This window comes from Alosa alosa, chromosome 16, assembly GCF_017589495.1.
Source record: "Alosa alosa isolate M-15738 ecotype Scorff River chromosome 16, AALO_Geno_1.1, whole genome shotgun sequence".
NCBI classification, from domain to species: Eukaryota; Metazoa; Chordata; class Actinopteri; order Clupeiformes; family Clupeidae; genus Alosa; species Alosa alosa.
The window spans coordinates 21,067,191-21,086,149 of record NC_063204.1 but is presented as its reverse complement, the minus strand read 5'-3'; the positions used below and the strand labels follow the sequence as shown (position 1 = coordinate 21,086,149).

The following is an 18,959-nucleotide window of genomic DNA, read 5'->3' as shown; positions in this document are numbered from 1 at the left end:
ACAAATGAGATGACGAACCATAACTCTATGAAAAGGTGATGACTGAAAATCACGGGAAATGATATGGGTATTCAAATCAAATGGAAAATAAATTACAGAGAGCACCACAGTAGCGTAAACAAGCTCTTCAGAGGCAAGCGTGGCATCTGATTTGTATGCAGAAATGTTCTAAAGACGACACAAGAGGTTTAAATAAATGGTTTCAAAATGTGCCCCCCCCTCCGCCCTCAACCCCACCCCTAGCCCCTCTATGCTCTAAGAACTTAATAGTGTGAAAATGGTATTGAAGCCTTAATCTTACCTGTGCATGGCTGCCCATTAGCTGTAAAGAGAAACACTTGAGGTTCTCCAGCTGAGCATATGAGCAACACCTACTGTCTCTACCAACACAGCATTTGAAGCAGCTCCGTGGGCTGAACACTGAAAATCTCACAGGGCTACTTTACTGTAAATGCATTCACTCTGTTTCTGTTCCCATGTACATAGTCCTCTGTGGCTAAATTATTTACATCTCTCACCAACATTAAACTTCAATGGAAAAGTCATTATACTCGACTATACGGATCTCTTATCTGAACTGCTAATGTTTTTTTGTTGTTTTTTTTTAAAATAAATTCCATTTATAAAATATAAATGGAATTCTACACTCTAAACAAACAAACCTAGACCCACTGAACCCCACACATACAACACAATGATATCAAGCTGAGAGTAACGGAAAGTAATGTCACAACTATACTCACTTTTGAATTTAAAGAATGCTTACCAAATTAACAAAAAAGGACTGAACTTGACTCTAGTGTTGTGGTATTGTAACATTGCAAATAGACTGAACTTGAAATTTGTTTGCAACTTCCTTTACATCTTTAAATGCAGTCTGTCAATGCCCATTTGGAAACTGAGACAGTGCAAAGAAGAAACCTCAGTACAGAAATGTGTGTGTGGGTGTGTGTGTGTGTGACAGAGAGAGAGAGAGAGAGAGAGAGAGAGAGAGAAAGAAAGAAAGAAAGAGAGAGAGAGAGAGAGACCAAAGAGAGTGTATATGTGTGGGTGGGTGTGTATTTATATGTCTGTCTGTGTGGGCTGCATACAGTATTTATGTTACTGCAGGTCATACTGTATATTTGTGTTTAAACATCTACAAGGGATATTCTTGTCAAAGAATGCAATGTAAACCTCTAGTTTTAACAGTTATTTAACAGTTTGTGGTAAAACATTAATTTCACTGAAGTCCATTGTGAATTCAAACAAGTTTATTTAATCTGAAAAAGTGTTTTTCTCCTGAAAAACAACTCACAATAATTATTTTAGAGAAACATTTAACAATCGCATGCTGTGTTTGTACAGGAATCCTAGCTACCTCCTAACACAATGTCAACAGTTAGCAAGAACTCAAAGGCCCTTATGCCAAAACAAAGTGCGACCAATGTGGCTCTCCTGAACAAACTGTGTCAATTGTACTCCATATTCGATCACACTTTAACAATTGTACTATTGACACACTCTTGTTGTGAGTTTTATGCACAAACACTTGTCATGTCCATGCTTTAAACACTAATGCTGACCTTGTCTCTTTACACTCTAAATGAGACGAAGGGTCAGCTCACACAGATGTTCACAAAGGACGGCACTGACTGAGAGACGCTGAGTCACGGCACGTCCAAGACATACTGGACTTAGCAGCAGAGGCGGCGTGTGAGTCCCCCCCCCCCACCCCCACACGCGTCACTGAGACGATGAGCGAGAGGGGTTGTGGGGAGGTCAGTGGGCTGTGCTGGGTCATGGGGCGAGGCGGCCACAGCGGCCTGCTCTCCCCGGAGGAGAACGACGAAACGAAGTGACAAGCACGGCCATCAGAAGACGTTTGGATTTATTTATTGTGGCTGCTGTGTTTTGCGGCTAGTAAGGGTCCAGCTGGCCTACATTAGTTCTGGCAAGTCAACTACTTTTAGACAGGTGACGTGCTGAGGGTTGTCTGGCCACAGTCATATAGAGACACTAGACATAGACTTCACTACAGAGATGACTTTGCCTACAGAGGAATACGAGGAAAGGGAGACGTGGGCAGTGTTTTTTTTTAGAGAAGAAGAACCTTTACTCACCTCCACCAGGTGGTTGTCTGGGCCATACAGGTCTTTGTCCAGCTCAATGACCAGGCTTTTAAAGAACGATGAGAACTTCCTCTTCTGTTTCCCAGGCTACGGTTTGAACAGAGATATGGATGGTTAAACATAACATGCTAAATCATACGTTAATCTGAACTTATATAAATAAATATGCTCCATTTCTAAGCATAGATATTCTGTGGTCTTGGAAATTCATCTTTGCACAGGTTTGCTTACACAACTGCACTTAGCAAAGTCCACATAACTCTGGCATTCTGGAATGTTTCCATTCCAGACTTGACAAACATTCTGAAACCTCCAGCACTACTGTAAAAACACCCATTTCAGAATCAACGCAGAAAACAAAATAGTGGCAAAAAAACTTTTCACACATGATGGTGCTCTGTTGAATGATGGTTCTCTGTTGCTAGTAGGTTCTAACAAAGACAATTCTTTGCTTTACGACAAGAGTGCCACCAAGAACCACAGGCCCACTTGGGTCTGGCCAGAGGAAACCACATGAGACGCTAAAAACTCTCCCTCGCAGGGTCCACTTCCTCCAGAGGCGTCTCCTCACAGTGCCAGCTGCTATGGAAACCTCAACTAGCCGCTGAGCGCAATCTGAGCGGCGGTGGCCTAAACCGTCCGCGCAAGTTGAGTCAAGTCCAGCGTAACAGGGAGTGACAATGCACTGCTGCCTCTTTCTGAAGTGCTCTTGGCTGCATGGGTCTATCAAAACAATCAATCAGCCCCTCCACCACCTCTTCCCTTTTCCTCCTCCGTCCCGGCTAAGTAACTGTGAGCCAACTATAAACACACACTAGAACTAATCATTACCAATGTTTATGTCTCTGCTACGAAATGAGAGAAACAGAGAAAGAGAGGGAGAGACTCAGCTCGGGTCCAGCTGCACTGTGCAATCAAAGAGCTACCAATTTTTATATTTGAACGGTGGGGGAAACAGAATGCAACCTCCCGAAGGGGAGGGAGGGGAGATGCAGAAGGGCTGTGGGCAAGAGCCACAAGGGGTATACTTAACTGAAAGCCACATATTTGTCATTGGCAGGATATGAGATCATATGTGTGAGTGGAATGCGTGTATGTGCACGCAGTAGAAGATCTGCAGTGCACGCACATCGCGCATATGAGGACGACACAAGGGTGTTTCAGTCAAGACTTGTTCCGCTGAGAGGGAGTTCAAGGTAGTAAGTATCTTTACGATGGCGGGCCCACGAGGCGGATGGATGTGGAAGGATCGATTTGTTCATAAATTACAAGGAAGGACGACGTCCACAAATCTTGACTGTCACAGAGAACGAGAGGCTGTCTACGCTGCCCGCTGCCATTAAGCAGGGATGAAATATGAGTTGCATCATGCGTACACTGCATCTCAATTCTGCAGTTCAGCCAAAGTCCTCCACCAAGTCCATAACATCTCTACCAAATCAAAGGAGACCAGAGCTAGTGCAATGCTGTCACTTAGAGTTAAGGAATTTGCAATATTTGTAAAGATTTGTTGTAGTTCAGATACTTACGTCATCTAGCAGCTTGCCCTCCACCCTCAGCTCCCATGATGCAATGCTCCCGTCGGAATCCTCGGCATCAGGCTTGGCGGGGTTAAAGGTGTTTGAGATGTAAAGTCGCAGCTTTCTCTTTTGCTGCGTGGGAAAGCGAATCAAAGTGGTCAAAGCACATACCAGCACTTTCCAACAGTTCATTGCACCCCCCACTCTTAAACAGCCTATGCTTTGCTCTCATTCACCATAGGGGGCCCTAAAGGCAAAATCTTTCATATAATGAAGCACTTGCACCATCCAATTACTGTGTTTATGTTGTAACATAATGGCTGGGGCAATTGCTTCAGCTCTTGATCACAGCTTAATCTCATAGCTTTCTGCATTACTCCTCGATGCTGTCAAAGTAATGGTAATGGCTTCCTGGCAACTGCATAACAAAGTCTCCACAAATGTCTTTAAGTTTCAATTAGATGGAGCCTCACGTCAGCCTTGTGAGTCACTCTGAGACATGTCTGCCATATTAGTTGATGTGCAGTGCATGCAAATGGACATTCATACAAAGACTTTAGAAAGGGATTTGGGTGCCCACAGCTGCCTTGCTCTGTTCGAAACCACACCAAGTGTTGACCCTGTTCTGCCTCTCTTTATTTTTAGCTAGCCTCATTTACCTGAGCGTTGTAGCCTGCGGAAACCTGCGCTTTTAGACAGGATGGATTTATCTCAGGGACTCATGGTATAGGTGTCAAACACTGTTCCCTGAGTGATGCTGCTGTCCTACAGCAGTGCAGTAGACAATGGGGCCTTGGAGGCTGCTGGGCTGACCAGAATTTACTGGCCTCATAAAAACGCTAATTCAGATCAGCCCATCATTGAGGTTACCTTCATGGGTCTCTTCAGGGCCTCCTGGATATCCACCCTTTTGCGCATGATGGTTTGATCCAGTTTGCGTTCAAAGGCCAGCAGGTCCATATAAGCCTGGGACTCAGGCACCAGCTCCCGGATCTGTTAAAGGACAATCATACAGAAGGGAAGTCATGAGGAAGATATTCACTTTATCATCAGCGGGTAAACCCTGTATAACACCAATAATGAACACATGTTACACATGACTTTGAAATTCACATTCATATGACAACATATTGATCACAAGCCCCTCTAGCCAGACTTGTTTGCCTGACACATTGTCCCTTAAACTGCCCTCACACTCTTCTCTGGCGGCTACGTTAGGTGACAACCAGCAAAAGCGTCAAAAATGGCAGCACTGAGCGCAGACAATATGGCTACCCCAGCAGTGTTCCGCAGCGCCACAATCTCATGCCATTCGCGCCCATTCCCAGGGCCACATTTCCATTCCATCTGGCATGCCAACGGGCCAGCATCCAAACCCAGCCCTCGCCTACAGATTCCTCCACTGCACCAAACCCCAGACTCCTGTCCCTTCAGATGTTCATATCTCTCGCGCAATTCAATTCCAAATCAACTCATTCTCTCTCTTTCCGCCACTTTCTCCATCCTTCTTTTTGTGCCTGTTCTCCAGCTCCTATATCTCGTCTAGCGGGGCAGACGCAGACGCAGACGCAGACGCAGACGCGGCGCAGACGAGTGCGTGCTTCACCACTGAGTAATCTGTCTGGCGCCAGGGCCTCGCTCCTATCACTGCCTCTGGCTCTCGCCACTCCGATAAAAACGCTGTGAACTGTGTGCCTCACTCCGCAAACATGGCTTTTTGTCCTTTCTTTGTCTCACACTTGCTTTTCCAAACACACACGCTCACACACACACCACATACAAAACAGTCATACTTTAAGTACTGTTTTTGGAGCTAAATGAAAAGGCTAAATCTCAGACACGTGCCAAAGACACCGGTGGCTAACATCCCTGAATGCCTGCTAACACTAGCGCTGCTAGCTGACTCCCGGCAATGGCTGCGTCCCCCTGTGCCTTTCAGCCGATGCCTCCACACCCACCTGTGGCAGTGTAGTGCCCTGGCATGAATAACAAAAAAAGATTGAACTCTCAGAGGTGTATCCCCCCCTGATTTCAAAGGAGCCAATTCCAAGCTCAACTCTCGCCCGCTCGCAGCTCTGTTAGGGGAGGCTGAGTCATCTAACCATCACCCTCCCAAAAAAACACTCCAACCCCTCTACCTCTCCCTGCCTGTATAAACTGCTCTGTGCATAACCTTTAGCTAAACCTGGTTCTTTTCAGAAAAACCCTCACAACTGAAATACAACACTTCCATCGTCCCCCCACAGAGACATACATGTTAGGATCAAACAATATCAAGCGATGGGATATATAAGAGATTAATGCTTGCTCCTGCTTACCCTTTGTGGAAGGATCTTGTCAGCCATTTTCCTCCTCTTGGCGCTAAGACGGAGAGACAGAGATAGAAAGAGAGGGGGAGAGAGATGGAGAAAAACAGACAGAAAGAGGAAGAAAAGAGGTGTTACTATGGTGACTGATAGCGGCGTAGTATACGGGACATCTGCTAAAAATCTGGGAGCCATCCAGCATCCTGGCATCCCAGTGGTGTGTGCGTGTGTGTGTGTGTGCCAGTCCAGACGGGAATGAGGATTGTGAGCTCAGACACCCATTGCACCATATCACGTGAAGATTTGGCACGGGGCTCTTTCAACTCACCACATCACTGACTTGGAAAAGGTCTCTTTATGTGTACTGTGTGTGTGTGTGTGTGTGTGTGTGTCTCTGTTTGTATGTATTTATTTCACCTCCTCTCCAATACCATACCACTGATTTAATTTCACCCTCACACACACACACTGGTTTGCATTTCCACATGCACTCTCTCTATGCTTTAATCCTATTAGCATCTCTGTCCTTCCCTGGATCTAAGGAAGCAGTCATTCATTTAACCTCCGTTTGCACTTCAATCACACAAAAAACAAACTTAATTTGTTGGTAAAACCCATTGCTGGCACATCTGAATGATTGCGATTGTTTTAGAAGGTCAATAATTATGGTGGCATTACTGAAAGTAAGAACAGAAACTGTGTTGCGATGGTGTTCCGTCTAAACCCCTGGACACTACTCTTCACTTCTGACACTGCTGATGGTTGCTCACAGAAATGGCAAAAACATGTACAATCCTCTGGCTGATGTTATGCACAAGGTCCCTGCAGGACAAAAAATGCAAACTGTGGCACTTACACTCATGCACTTTTTATGTTTGTCACCGTAACAACATTCCAGAGTGCATCATGGGAGAGACATGCTTTGAGGTGGGAGTGGGGATTAAGTGTTTGGGTCAGAGGCATCAACATTTCCGCACACTACCACATCAGAGTCGTGTCTGAGGTCTATTTGTTTCATGACGGTCATGCTCGGTGGTTTGAACAGGCCTCTTACAGGGTTCAGAGGGTGTGAAGATGGCCACATATAGCCTAGCACTATATTTACATGTCAAAGCCAAACTGAGGATGTGACCAACAGCCTCTGCTCTACAGGAATTGACACCTGTAAATGGTGAGGTGTGAACTAGGGGTATTATTCTTACTACATGTCTTAAACAAACATGAATTTGTTTGAATGCGAAAGCAACAAATAACACTTCATCGTCCGCTTATAAATGTCAGTTTGCTTGTGCATCAGCACTCTTGATGGAAATGGGAAATAGATTCCCAATGGAGAATGTGATTGTGACTGTGATTGATGATAGGCCCAGACAGATCTGCCTGCAGCTCACACCAAATTAGCTGGATGACCCCCTGGTCTTAGTGGCGATGCTGCCCAGTCCATCCCACACAAAAGGGACACCAACAGCTCTTGGCTCCCACCACCCTAGTTGACAGTTGGAGCCTGAGTAACATTCCCCTAGAAATAAAAAAAAACCTTCTGGCGCTTAGAGAAAACTCAGCAGGGTCCCATCAGTACTCTGGGTAGCATATTGTGGCTAATTGCTAGATACTGCAGCATGTTGAGGAGGGAATGGAGAATCCTTGGGGTGACAGTGACAAGGACACTTTGTGTTGTGCACGGTGAAACAGTCAGAGACATTCGACAGACAGACAGAAATCAAACCGGACGCTCACAGTGGAGAGTGTGTCCTCAAACGGCATATCCCACCATGCCATGCAAGCGGCTTAAAGCATGCAGCCGCACGTTCCTTCTCTAGGGGAGGAGGGAGGGGGTCAAAGTGAAGGTCAACCGCTCAGGGGGACATCCTGACTCTCTGGGGCCAAAATGGTCCAAAAAGCTCAAGAAACACTGGGGCATCTAATGTTTACCAATTCATAAAAACACTGCATGTTTGTACTAAATGAGGCTAAATGAATTATTGAAATATTTTGCATTTGTATGAGTATGATTTGGGATGGCTGTTTTGGTTTTGGCTTATTGCAAAAAATAGTCACATCAAAAAATACCAAATTTGAGGAAATAGCAACTTAATTCTACTGATGTAATCTGACAGTGCAGTGACAGTGCAAATAGTACCCTGGGATAAAACTCTTCAAATATGAATAGCAACTAGCATTTATGATGGCTAGTTATAAAATACTGATGAATACTGTACAGGGAAAATGTGTGCTTTTTTCAGTGCTGCAGAGCCTTGGGGAACTAAAAACGAGCCTCCTGGAAATAGACGAGTACAACTGTGGGAGGATACAGGATCTTGTGATGGAACTGGTCTGGAGTGTTGGGGCTGGGCAGGAGGTGAGGAGGGGGAAGAACGCTGGGGGGGGGAGGGGGAAAAAAAACTCATCATGCAGCAGAATGAACTCCTACTTTGATCCGAGCGTGGGATCTGATTGGGCATCTCTCATGTCCATCTGCCTCGCTGGCATCTCATTGGCTCCGGGGAATCCCACTGGCTTCCTAGGAGTTGACGGGATTTGAAGGGTCTCTGATTAGAGGGTGTTGGTGACAGAGAGCATGAGGTCTGAAGACAGCCAGTATGTGTGTGTGTGTGTGTGTATATGTTTCCCTGTATATGAAGTCTGAAGACAGCCAGAGAATGTGTGTATCTGTGTGTGTGTGTGTGTGTGTGTGTGCGCCTGTAAATGTGTTTACCATCTGCAAAAAGTGTATGTGTATGTGTGTGTGTGTGAGGGCATGTGAGAAGGACAGTTTGGGCATTTGTGTGTCAACGCATGTACGCATGGATAAACCAGCAGCCGGTTGTTAGAGTAACTCATAGGCCCTGTGGTCTGACCGCACTGCCATGCTTCACAAGTCTGACAACAACAAGGTCACATGTACTGTGACACAGATAAACAACACAGTGATACCTTTGAAAATAAACCAGGGAGTTAAACAAATAAAAACATATAATTTCCTATTTCCTTTTTTTTTTTTCATACCAGATGAGCTCTGTTCAGACACTGCGAGCAGTAGCTCAGTGGTCTGTAGTTTGGCAGGGGGCGGTAAGGGGTTGTGCAGCCCCAGTTAGTGTGGGTCAGGAGGGGGACGTTCGCACTGATGGAGGACAGCTGGTCTGCTCCGTTCACTCACGCTGGGAGCACCTGGCTCACCGGCGCCATCCATCAGCCTGTGACAGAGGTGCCCGTGGAGGGGCGGGCAGGTGGGGCTGGGAGTGGGGCGGGCAGGTGGGGCTGGGAGTGGGGCGGGCAGGTGGGGCTGGGAGTGGGGCGGGCAGGTGGGGCTGGGAGCTGGGGCGGGCAGGTGGGGCAGGTGGGGCTGGGAGGGGGCAGATTGGGGCTGGGAGTGGGGGCGGGCAGGTGGGGCTGGGAGTGGGGGGGCAGGTGGGGGCTGGGAGTGGGGCGGGCAGGTGGGCTGGGAGTGGGGCGGCAGGTGGGGCTGGGAGTGGGGCGGGCAGGTGGGGCTGGGAGTGGGGCGGGCGAAGGCGGAGGGTGGGCACGGGGGAAAACATTTCCCTGCCGTGTCTGACAAGGTCGGGCGCCCGAGCGTGGATCAATTGCACTGTGGTGAGAGGACGGCTGCGGTGGGGAAAGTGAGAGAGGCAGAGAGGCAGAGAGGCCCAAAAGAAAGAGAGGAGAGAGAGAGAGAGAGAGAGAGAGAGAGAGAGAGAGAGAGAAAGAAGATGTGTAGACACACAGAGAGATGACAGAGAGAATCTCAGCAAGAGAGGGAAAAAAGCAGGTATGCACCAAAGATAGACAAAGGGAGAGAGAATGTATGTGTGTGTGTGTGTGTGTGTGTGTGTGTTCCCCATAATGAGGTCTGAAGGCAGCCAGAGAATGTGTGTATATCTATCACTTACTCCATTGTGTGTATAAGTGAGTGTGTAAGTGTAAGCGTGGGAGTCGTAGGGGGAAAAAAGAAAGGAAAAAAAAAGCGCCAGCAGAACAAGCCTGTGTTCCGGCTCCCTCGGCTGGCTGCTCCATTGATCAGCTGGCTTTAATTGTGCTACCTGCCTGTCTCGGCGGGGGACCGGAGTGGATGAGAGAGAGAGAGAGAGAGAGAGAGAGAGAGAGAGAGAGAGAGAGAGCAGCGCGCTCAGCCAGTCACTCGACAGTCTATTAACGCACCGTCTCGGGGGCCACGGGGGTCACTGGCAGCCGGGGAGCGGCAAATGAGGGACATTTAGTTACACTGTACCGGCCGCGCTGGAGACGGCAGCTCGTGAGACGAGGTTCGCACGAGGATACACAGAGATGCGGACTGCCAGACAAGGTGGCCAGATAAAGCCACTACACACTGGGAGCGTATGGTACTAGCGCGTCATGTCTGTGTAGTGACCGAGGCCAAGTGTCATAAAAACAAAGGCAGACCAAAGAAAGGGGGTCTGTCACATTATCCACGCTCAGTCAGGACGTGAATACTCATAAACTTACATACTTGTTTATGTTGGCATACTTGTGTGCTTGGCATGCTGGTTTATGTGCTTAAAGTAAGGGAGCAAATTGGCCACGGCTGGGTCTACGAGACACGGACTCACAATATACCATAGAAAAAATAAGCCAGTTAGGTGTGGAGGCACTGAACCAGATTTAGTTAAGCGCAGGGATACGGAGCAGCCCTGGTCAGTGTGTGACTCTCTCACAGAGTTCTGGAATGTTTTTGTCAGTGCTGAATTTACGTAGGGGCTGGACAGAGGCATATAAAGACAGATAGCCTCGTTCTCTCCTGGCTGGACTGTGGACGGCCACCCACAGGAAGCAAATAAAAAGGAGACAGAGTGGCAGTATTCATCAGAGATACCGGAGCCTAACAGTAAACAGTCACACACACACACACACACACACACACACACACACATACCCACACACCCACACACCCACACACACAAACACAGACACAAACACTGCACAGACCACTGACGTCAGTAAAACACTGTACATGCCATTGATTAATAGGACAAATAAAGAACTGAGGTGGAGTCTGTGCGTTTGTGAATGAGCGTGTGAAAGGCGAGAGGACATACAAACTCATGGGAATGAGATCCATAAGAGTGTATGTGACCTCACACAGACTCCCAGAGATTCAAACAAATATACTCACACATACACACACAAACACACACACACAGATGTGTGCACACACACACACACACACACACACACACACACACACACATACACACAGAGAGGAGCTGGCGACACAGTGATCTCCACTCACTTCCTGGTCCTGTTCTGGACGGCAGGCTGCTGGACCTGCTGAGAGGCAGCGGGCCGCTTTCGGCTGGGCTCCATCCCCGGGCTGGGCAGTCCGGGGCGCACGGCGGGGCTGCCCCCGTATGGAGGGCCCGGAGGTCCCATCGGCGCCCCCTGGTGGGGCATCCGTGCTCCAGATGGCATGCCAGGACGCTGGGAGACAAAAGGATTAGGTTAAAAGTGATTGAATGAAATATAGGACATAGATGTTCAGGCATGTGATTGTGCTTGGCTAGGATGTAATGTCAATCAATCATCAATTGTCATCAGTCATCTCAATCATGGCTTCCTCATCTACTTCCTCTCTACACATCTACTGTCAAAACTGGACTTTGCTTTAATGCTTTACAGCCTTTTAGTGTTTCACTCTACCATCACGTGTTATCGATGCCAAAATCCAATGAGTCGATGGCTTGGACTAATTATGTAAAATCAATACAATGTCAGGCTCAACACTGTCATTGGATACTTCCTCTTGAATTCCTGGAGCTGGAGACATGATGATACTGCATACTGCAATAACTCCTTTCCAAGTACAGACATCAACAAACCAATATGTGCAAATGAGTAGAAGCTGAGGATTTAAAAACACTAAGTGAAACATAAATTCATGCTGCACACCAAGGACTCACTCACACACACACACCTGCAAGATCATTATTTAGTCAAGTTTTTCTTATTAAACAAAATAGCTGTGTGTTTGCAAGCATGGGACACTCTCTGATAAATCACACACTACAGCCCGGAATCTCGGAACCAGGAATATCTCCTCACACACACACACACCACCTGGTGTGGTCACTCCTCCAGAACAGCTGTACAGAGGCTGACACCTGCTCATCAACTGAATAATGTCCTCATTGTATTAAGCAATGTATACAATCCAGACTAGTCCATGTGTATTATATGTGTGTTCTCTGAACTTTGAAAAGCTGGGCTGAGCATGACATATTCTGCAGTCTGCTGTCACCCACCCATCCACACACACACACACACACACACACACACACACACACACACACACACACACACACACACACACACACACACACACACAGAGACACACATTAACAAACAAATTTCCATGCTGTTCCATGACAGATATCTGTCCTGATTACTTTGTGCTCACTGGCAGGATATGACGGCTTGCAACCACTTGCGCTCAGCTTTTTTAGGCAATCAGGAGCAAACTTCCAGAGGAGAAAACAAACAGGAGCGCAGATGGCATGCTGAGCGCGCCGTCAGAACGTCGTCTCCGAGCGCGAGGACGTCGGAGCATCGGCCTGGCCAGGACTGATCAGAGACTCCGGTACACTTTTCAACCCACTAAGGGGGGAGACGCACGTCAAAATGACTTCTCCCCAGGGGCGAGTGCAGCATAGGCTGAGGATCGCTATGTGTTTGGCAGTCTACATGACTCAACTGCCTTTAATGAGCATCACTGCCGCGTAGACTTTGGAAACAGAGGAACTTTCGCAGTTAAAAGCATCAGATCCAACTTCCCTGAAACCTTCGTCTCTCTCGTTTTTTAACGACCATGGGAGGGAGTGCAAACACACTGGCGAGCCAATTAGTTTTTACGAGGTAATACACCGTTAGTCTTAATGAGGCAGTTTTGATACAGCCCTGTTATAAAATGGGCTTCTTTTAACTAGGCAGGAAGTGCTACCCTGGCATCCTCGTGGCTGTGAGATGTAGCACCTGGACGGGAGGATTTCAATCACTGGTGACTTCCTGTGGCGAGCAAGAGGTGAGATGAGTGCGTAAACACTCTCCTGATCCGAGGTTAATGACCGACATTCCCTCAACAACTGTGCTCGACAGGGGGTGGGGGTAGGGGTGAGGATGGGAGACACACACTCATGCAAACACACACACACACACACACATGCTCCTAGCTGGACTCTACACCGTTGTGAAACAGGCCTCTGCTGGAAGGCATGTTGCAAAATTACAAATGTTACAACTACCACTCAGTGTAGCGCAATGAGAAGAGAAAGCCTAGAAACCCCCACCAATATCTGGGCGTGGACCAGACCTGTCCTCTAGGTTAGACACACAACCGACCGTGTGCACACTGTCACTGTCTGTTTGCTGTTTTCAACCATATGCACACACAAACATGAACCCCTATATACTGTCACATGAACACACACACAAAGATGCATAGGCCTACACTTATATGGGTATGTATACTACACAAACACACACACACAGAGAGACAGACAGAGTAAGTGAGAGTGTGTATCTGACTGGTATCAGGCATGAGATGGTCTTATCTAGTTTATTCCTGCAGCAGGGTGCTGTAGTGTGCTGCAGTGGGGAGGCAGATAACCAGGGCCCCAGACCCCGCGCACATCTCTGTTCGCCTCTCCGCTCCTGCAGCATCACTGAACCTGCTGACCCACCAACAAGCCACCAACAGGCCCTCCCAGTTAAACACACGACCGGACTGGCATGGCGGCTATCAGTGCACCTCTGTGCCACACACAAACACACACACACACACACAAAGCAAATAAACAGTTCTGAGGCAGAAATGGGTTTAGGTGCGGTGGGTGAAGTGAAATTAAGATGGGCAAAATGTAAAAGGAGAAAAGAATTTCACAACAACCTAATAAATATGCCTGCCTGATTTAAGTTCCACAACATAGTCATTTCTGACAAGTGAATTTATCCTGTGTAATGACATTCTTTGAATTATAGAGAGCAATGTTTGAGCAATGTTACAGAGCCCACAGTAATACACTAACTCTTTTATCTGTTTAATTAAGTCATCTTTGTGCCATTTTCCTGACACCTTCCCATTCTCATGTGGTGGGATAGACGGTTCACACCTCATGTAGGTGGCCAGACGGACTATTTGACCACTGATTAACTGAGCTGACCGGCTGGATACGCAACGCCCTGGACCGACTTCTGACTGTTTGTGAATCTTCATTAAAGGCCAGCTAACACACTGAGAGCACAGAGGGTGGCTTTGTCCTGGGGCGGGCTGGAGCGCTGCCTCCAGCGCGGGCGTGAGGGGTCACCGAGGTTGCAATGGAGCCCGTCCATCCAGGGAGAGAGGGGGCTCTGGCGCGAGGCTGCTGAGGGGCACAGGTGGTGCTGTCAATCTGGGGTGGGGGTAAAACCAGCGAGCAGCTGTGCGATCGCTCCGGCCTGCCTGGGCATCGTGTTTTTAACACAAGCCACACACATGCACACACACACGCACACACACATGGACACAAATACATTCACTCTCTACACACAATATCTCTCTAGAACAAATAAAAATACCTAGGCTTTGTCTCTGTTACCCTTTGCCTCTCATACCCGCAAACACAGAGACTTTGTCTTTCACACACACACACACACACACACAAACATACAGAGGCACAGACGCACACACCCCCACACACATACACTCACACACACAAACACACACCCCGACACACAAACTCTGTCTACGTGTGGCTGTGGGCTCTCTGGGCTGCTGGCCAGTGCCTCTTTCCCCTCTCCTTGAGCTGCTCACCCTGGCTCTTCCTCTGGTTTCACTCTGCTATCAGAACAAGAGGACACCCACCTCCACTGCTCCCTCTCTCTCCATCTCTCTTTCTGTCTGTGTTTCTTTTATTCTCTCCCTCACACACACACACACACACACACACACACACATATACAGGCAGGCAAAACACATGCACACATGCGTGGGCGTGGGGCCAGACCTCTCCGGCGAGTGTGTTGGAGGTCCTCTGGCATGAAAACGAGGGAGTGAGGAGGAGCACAGAAGGAGGTGTGTGTGTGTGTGTGTGTGTGTGTGTGTGTGTGTGTGTGTGTTTGTGTGTGTGCTTGAGTGTGTGTGTGCGCCCGCGCGTTTGTGGTTTCAACGTGGTCAAACGTTTTGGGTGAACCACAACAGTAACATACTGATGGGCAGATCTGAAGGCATTTTGACACTGTCAGGGGTAGAAGTGCAGTGCACACATTCAAAAGCCTGCATGCCTGCACCACCACACACACACACACCCATAGTACTGACTTCATTCCATCTCTTATGCCTGCTAAAAAAACTAGCCTTTCGGATACTTGGGCCACTGCCCACCTAAAGACTCAAACTGATGTAAGGTGTTGATTTGACATTCACCATCTGAGACAGCCAGAGTGATGGGAGGAAAAGAAAAGACAAAATACTGAGGAGAGACAGGAGAGAGAGAGAGCTCTGTGGTAGGTAGACAAGAAACATCATGACCTTCACAGCCCACAGCATGGTGTGTGTGTGTGTGTGTGTGTGTGTGTTTGTGTGTGTGCTTGAGTGTGTGTGTGCGCCCGCGCGTTTGTGGTTTCAACGTGGTCAAACGTTTTGGGTGAACCACAACAGTAACACTATACTGATGGGCAGATCTGAGAGCATTTGACACTGTCAGGGTAGAGATGCAGTGCACATTCAAAAGCCTGCATGCCTGCACCACCACACACACACACACCCATAGTACTGACTTCATTCCATCTCTTATGCCTGCTAAAAAAACTAGCCTTTCGGATACTTGGGCCACTGCCCACCTAAAGACTCAAACTGATGTAGGTGTTGATTTGACATTCACCATCTGTGAGACAGCCAAGTGATGGGAGAAGAAAAAGACAAAATACTGAGGAGAGACAGGAGAGAGAGAGAGAGAGCTCTGTGGTAGGTAGACAAGAAACATCATGACCTTCACAGCCCACAGCATGGTGTGTGTGTGTGTAGGTGTGGGGTGTGTGTGTGTGTGTGTGTGTTACTGCATGTGTGTGGAGGTCTTGTGCATCTCTCTTATTTTTGTTACTATTCTTGCAAACTCAGAGGTAATGGTGAACCCTTGGAAAGCAGTGTTGACCCTTCAACTGGATGAGGAAAGACAGACATTTCTCAATCCCTCTTGCTGAACAACACTCACACTAGACTGAACCGCCCTGAAGGGAACCACCAATTCTATCAAGAATTAGCTTTAGAGAAGCTAAAGAAGACTTGCTGGCCTGCTCATAACAGGAACCCATTGTAAACCGTGTCTCTAATGTCTTTTCTTCACCTGTAAGCTTGCGCACTAAGCGCTAACCACTTGTCCTCTGGAAGGACTTTGGAAACGTAAACACGCCTACGCGTCACTGTGCAACGAAATAGCAGAGCGTGTCACAAACAAAAACAATCCTGACAGAAAAGAAAAGAAAAAACTAATTCCGAGCGGAGACGGGCAGGTCTGGAGGAGACATTGGCACTGCGGGCAGAGAGCATTAACATGCAGACGGCTGTTGGCAGAGGTAGCGAACAGCCGGGGCTCCGACGGAAAGTCAGGGAGAAGAAAGAGCATGTGGCATCGGCAGGAACATCAACGAGGCCGAAGGCACGACTGATTACTCAAGAGAAATCATTACTGAGACCCCTGTACTGCAGCTGCAGAGCTGGGACAATTGAAATCAAGTTCTTTTTGAGGAGGAGACAGGAGAGAGAGAGAGAGAGCTCTGTGGTAGGCAGACAAAGAAAACATCATGACCTTCACAGCCCACAGCATGGTGTGTGTGTGTGTAGGTGTGGGGGTGTGTGTGTGTGTGTGTTACTGCATGTGTGTGGGAGGTCTTGTGCATCTCTCTTATTTTGTTACTATTCTTGCAAACTCAGAGGTAATGGGTGAACCCTTGGAAAGCAGTGTTGACCCTTCAACTGGATGAGAGGAAAGACAGACATTTCTCAATCCCTCTTGCTGAACAACACTCACACTAGACTGAACCGCCCTGAAGGGAACCACCAATTCTATCAAGAATTAGCTTTAGAGAAGCTAAAGAAGACTTGCTGGCCTGCTCATAACAGGAACCCATTGTAAACCGTGTCTCTAATGTCTTTTCTTCACCTGTAAGTTTTGCGCATAAAAGCGCTAACCACTTGTCCTCTGGAAGGACTTTGGAAAGCGTAAACGCCCTACTGGCGTCACTGTGCTTGAAATAGCAGAGCTGCGTGTCACAAAAACAAAACAATCCTGACAGAAAAGAAAAAAAAAACTAATTCGAAATGAGACGGGCAGGTCTGGAGAGACATTGGCACTGCGGGCAGAGAGAGCATTAACATGCAGGCGGCTGTTGGCAGAGAGGTAATGAACAGCCGGGGCTCCAATGAAAGTCAGGGAGAAGAAAGAGCATGTGGCATCGGCAGGAACATCAACGAGGCCGAAGGCACGACTGATTACTCAAGAGAAATCATTACTGAGACCCCTGTACTGCAGCGGCAGAGCTGGGACAATTGAAATCAAGTTCTTTTTGGCTTCAGTCTGCTCCCATAGATCTTGGGAGTTGTTTGAATGATGCCAAATTGAGAAGGCAAGGTTAGGTCACCCTCCTTACTGTCAGCCTTCTGATGGTTCAGTGAGTGCGAGGCGGAAGAGAGAGAGAGAGAGAGAGAGAGAGATGGTCAGACGGACTGAGTTGTGATATGAATTGTAAACGCGACTCGGGCGCGGTGCTGGCGACCGAGGGCAGCTGCGAGAAGTGGAGCGTGGATACAGTGGTGTCTTTGTGGGAGCGGTCTCAGAAGCACGCCCCTGATGTTTCATGGGGGTCAAAGGTGAACTTGTCTTTTGACAGGCATCATGTTGCTTTTTTAACGGCAGAGGAGGCAACAGCTGTGAGACCCGGCCTTTTGGTGCTGAGAGGTTTTCTTACTCCGGTTATTTGTCTTCCACAAAACTTATATTAATAGAGTGAAACTAAAATACAGCACCAACATATAAACGGAAGCCACGGCTTTCATATTCAGCAATAGATTAAAATATGATACATATGATAGATATGATATGACACATTAAGGTACCATAACTACCATCTTAACATATAAATCCATTTCCTATGTCACCAACCATAAAAATGTGATTTAACATGAATAGATTACATATTATAAATATACAGGTAGAGAATGAACAATGTTAATCACTCTAAGCACTATTCATCCATGGCTATTTCTAAGACCTACCAGCATCCATGTGAATGTAGCAACCATGGTATAAAGGCTTCTTGTATTGTCAGTCAGTGAAAAGCACTGTATATAGTTAGCCACTGAATGGGAGCTAAGGTCTTTCAACCCAGTAGAAATACCACAAACCAGCAGTCACCACACCACCTGACCCCAAGGTCAGCTTTATCTATACAGACATTCACAGCGTAGAAAAAACAACAAAAAGAATCTGTCTCTCATTAACTAGTACAATGTGGGAGGAGGAGTGGAGTTCATGTGTGTGGGGGCGTGTATGTATGTGTACTGTGGGCGGTGGTAGTGTAGTGGTTAAGGAGCTGGGCTAGCGTGCAGTAGCCTGAAAGTTGTCGGTTCAATTCCCGGCTTCCACCGTTGTGCCCTTGAGCAAGGCACTTAACCCCAAGTTGCTCCGGGGACAATGTGATCCCTTGTAATATAGCTGACATATGTAAGTCACTTTGGTCAAAAAGTGTCTGCTAAATGTAATGTAATGTGTACTGTATGTGACTACAGAATGAGAGTGGGAGGAAGAGACAGAAAGGGCACCCAAACATTCAAAGAACATTCAGATACATACAATTACTCTCTGCTCTCCTAACCTTATGTACAACCCATTACAGGGGAAACACACTCTGCCTACAGAACTAAATGAAAGAAAAAAAACGAATCTGCCCGTGTCACCCCTTAGATGCCAAGGCCACTTATTGGCATCACCGTGGCAATGCATAGTGTGAGTAACATTTTCTCACATCAGTAAAAAAACAGA

General features: G+C 47.4%; 1 protein-coding gene across 7 annotated transcripts in view; it reads right to left on the bottom strand.

The window, feature by feature from the left end:
- The window catches only part of smarcd3b (SWI/SNF related, matrix associated, actin dependent regulator of chromatin, subfamily d, member 3b), a 42,962-nt gene that overhangs the window by 6,509 nt on the left and 17,494 nt on the right, over positions 1-18,959 (bottom strand). For 3 of the 7 annotated variants that reach the window (XM_048266188.1, XM_048266184.1, XM_048266185.1), the window contains exons 2-8: positions 11,183-11,370; positions 8,369-8,458; positions 5,950-5,992; positions 4,502-4,624; positions 3,641-3,763; positions 2,103-2,198; positions 302-322 (exon numbers count right to left, since the gene is read on the bottom strand). In XM_048266188.1, coding sequence (XP_048122145.1) covers positions 302-322; positions 2,103-2,198; positions 3,641-3,763; positions 4,502-4,624; positions 5,950-5,992; positions 8,369-8,458; positions 11,183-11,370 — 684 coding nt within the window. The remainder of the gene's footprint in view (positions 1-301; positions 323-2,102; positions 2,199-3,640; positions 3,764-4,501; positions 4,625-5,949; positions 5,993-8,368; positions 8,459-11,182; positions 11,371-18,959) is intronic. The other 4 variants (XM_048266186.1, XM_048266187.1, XM_048266189.1 and 1 more) reach the window with 3 other exon arrangements.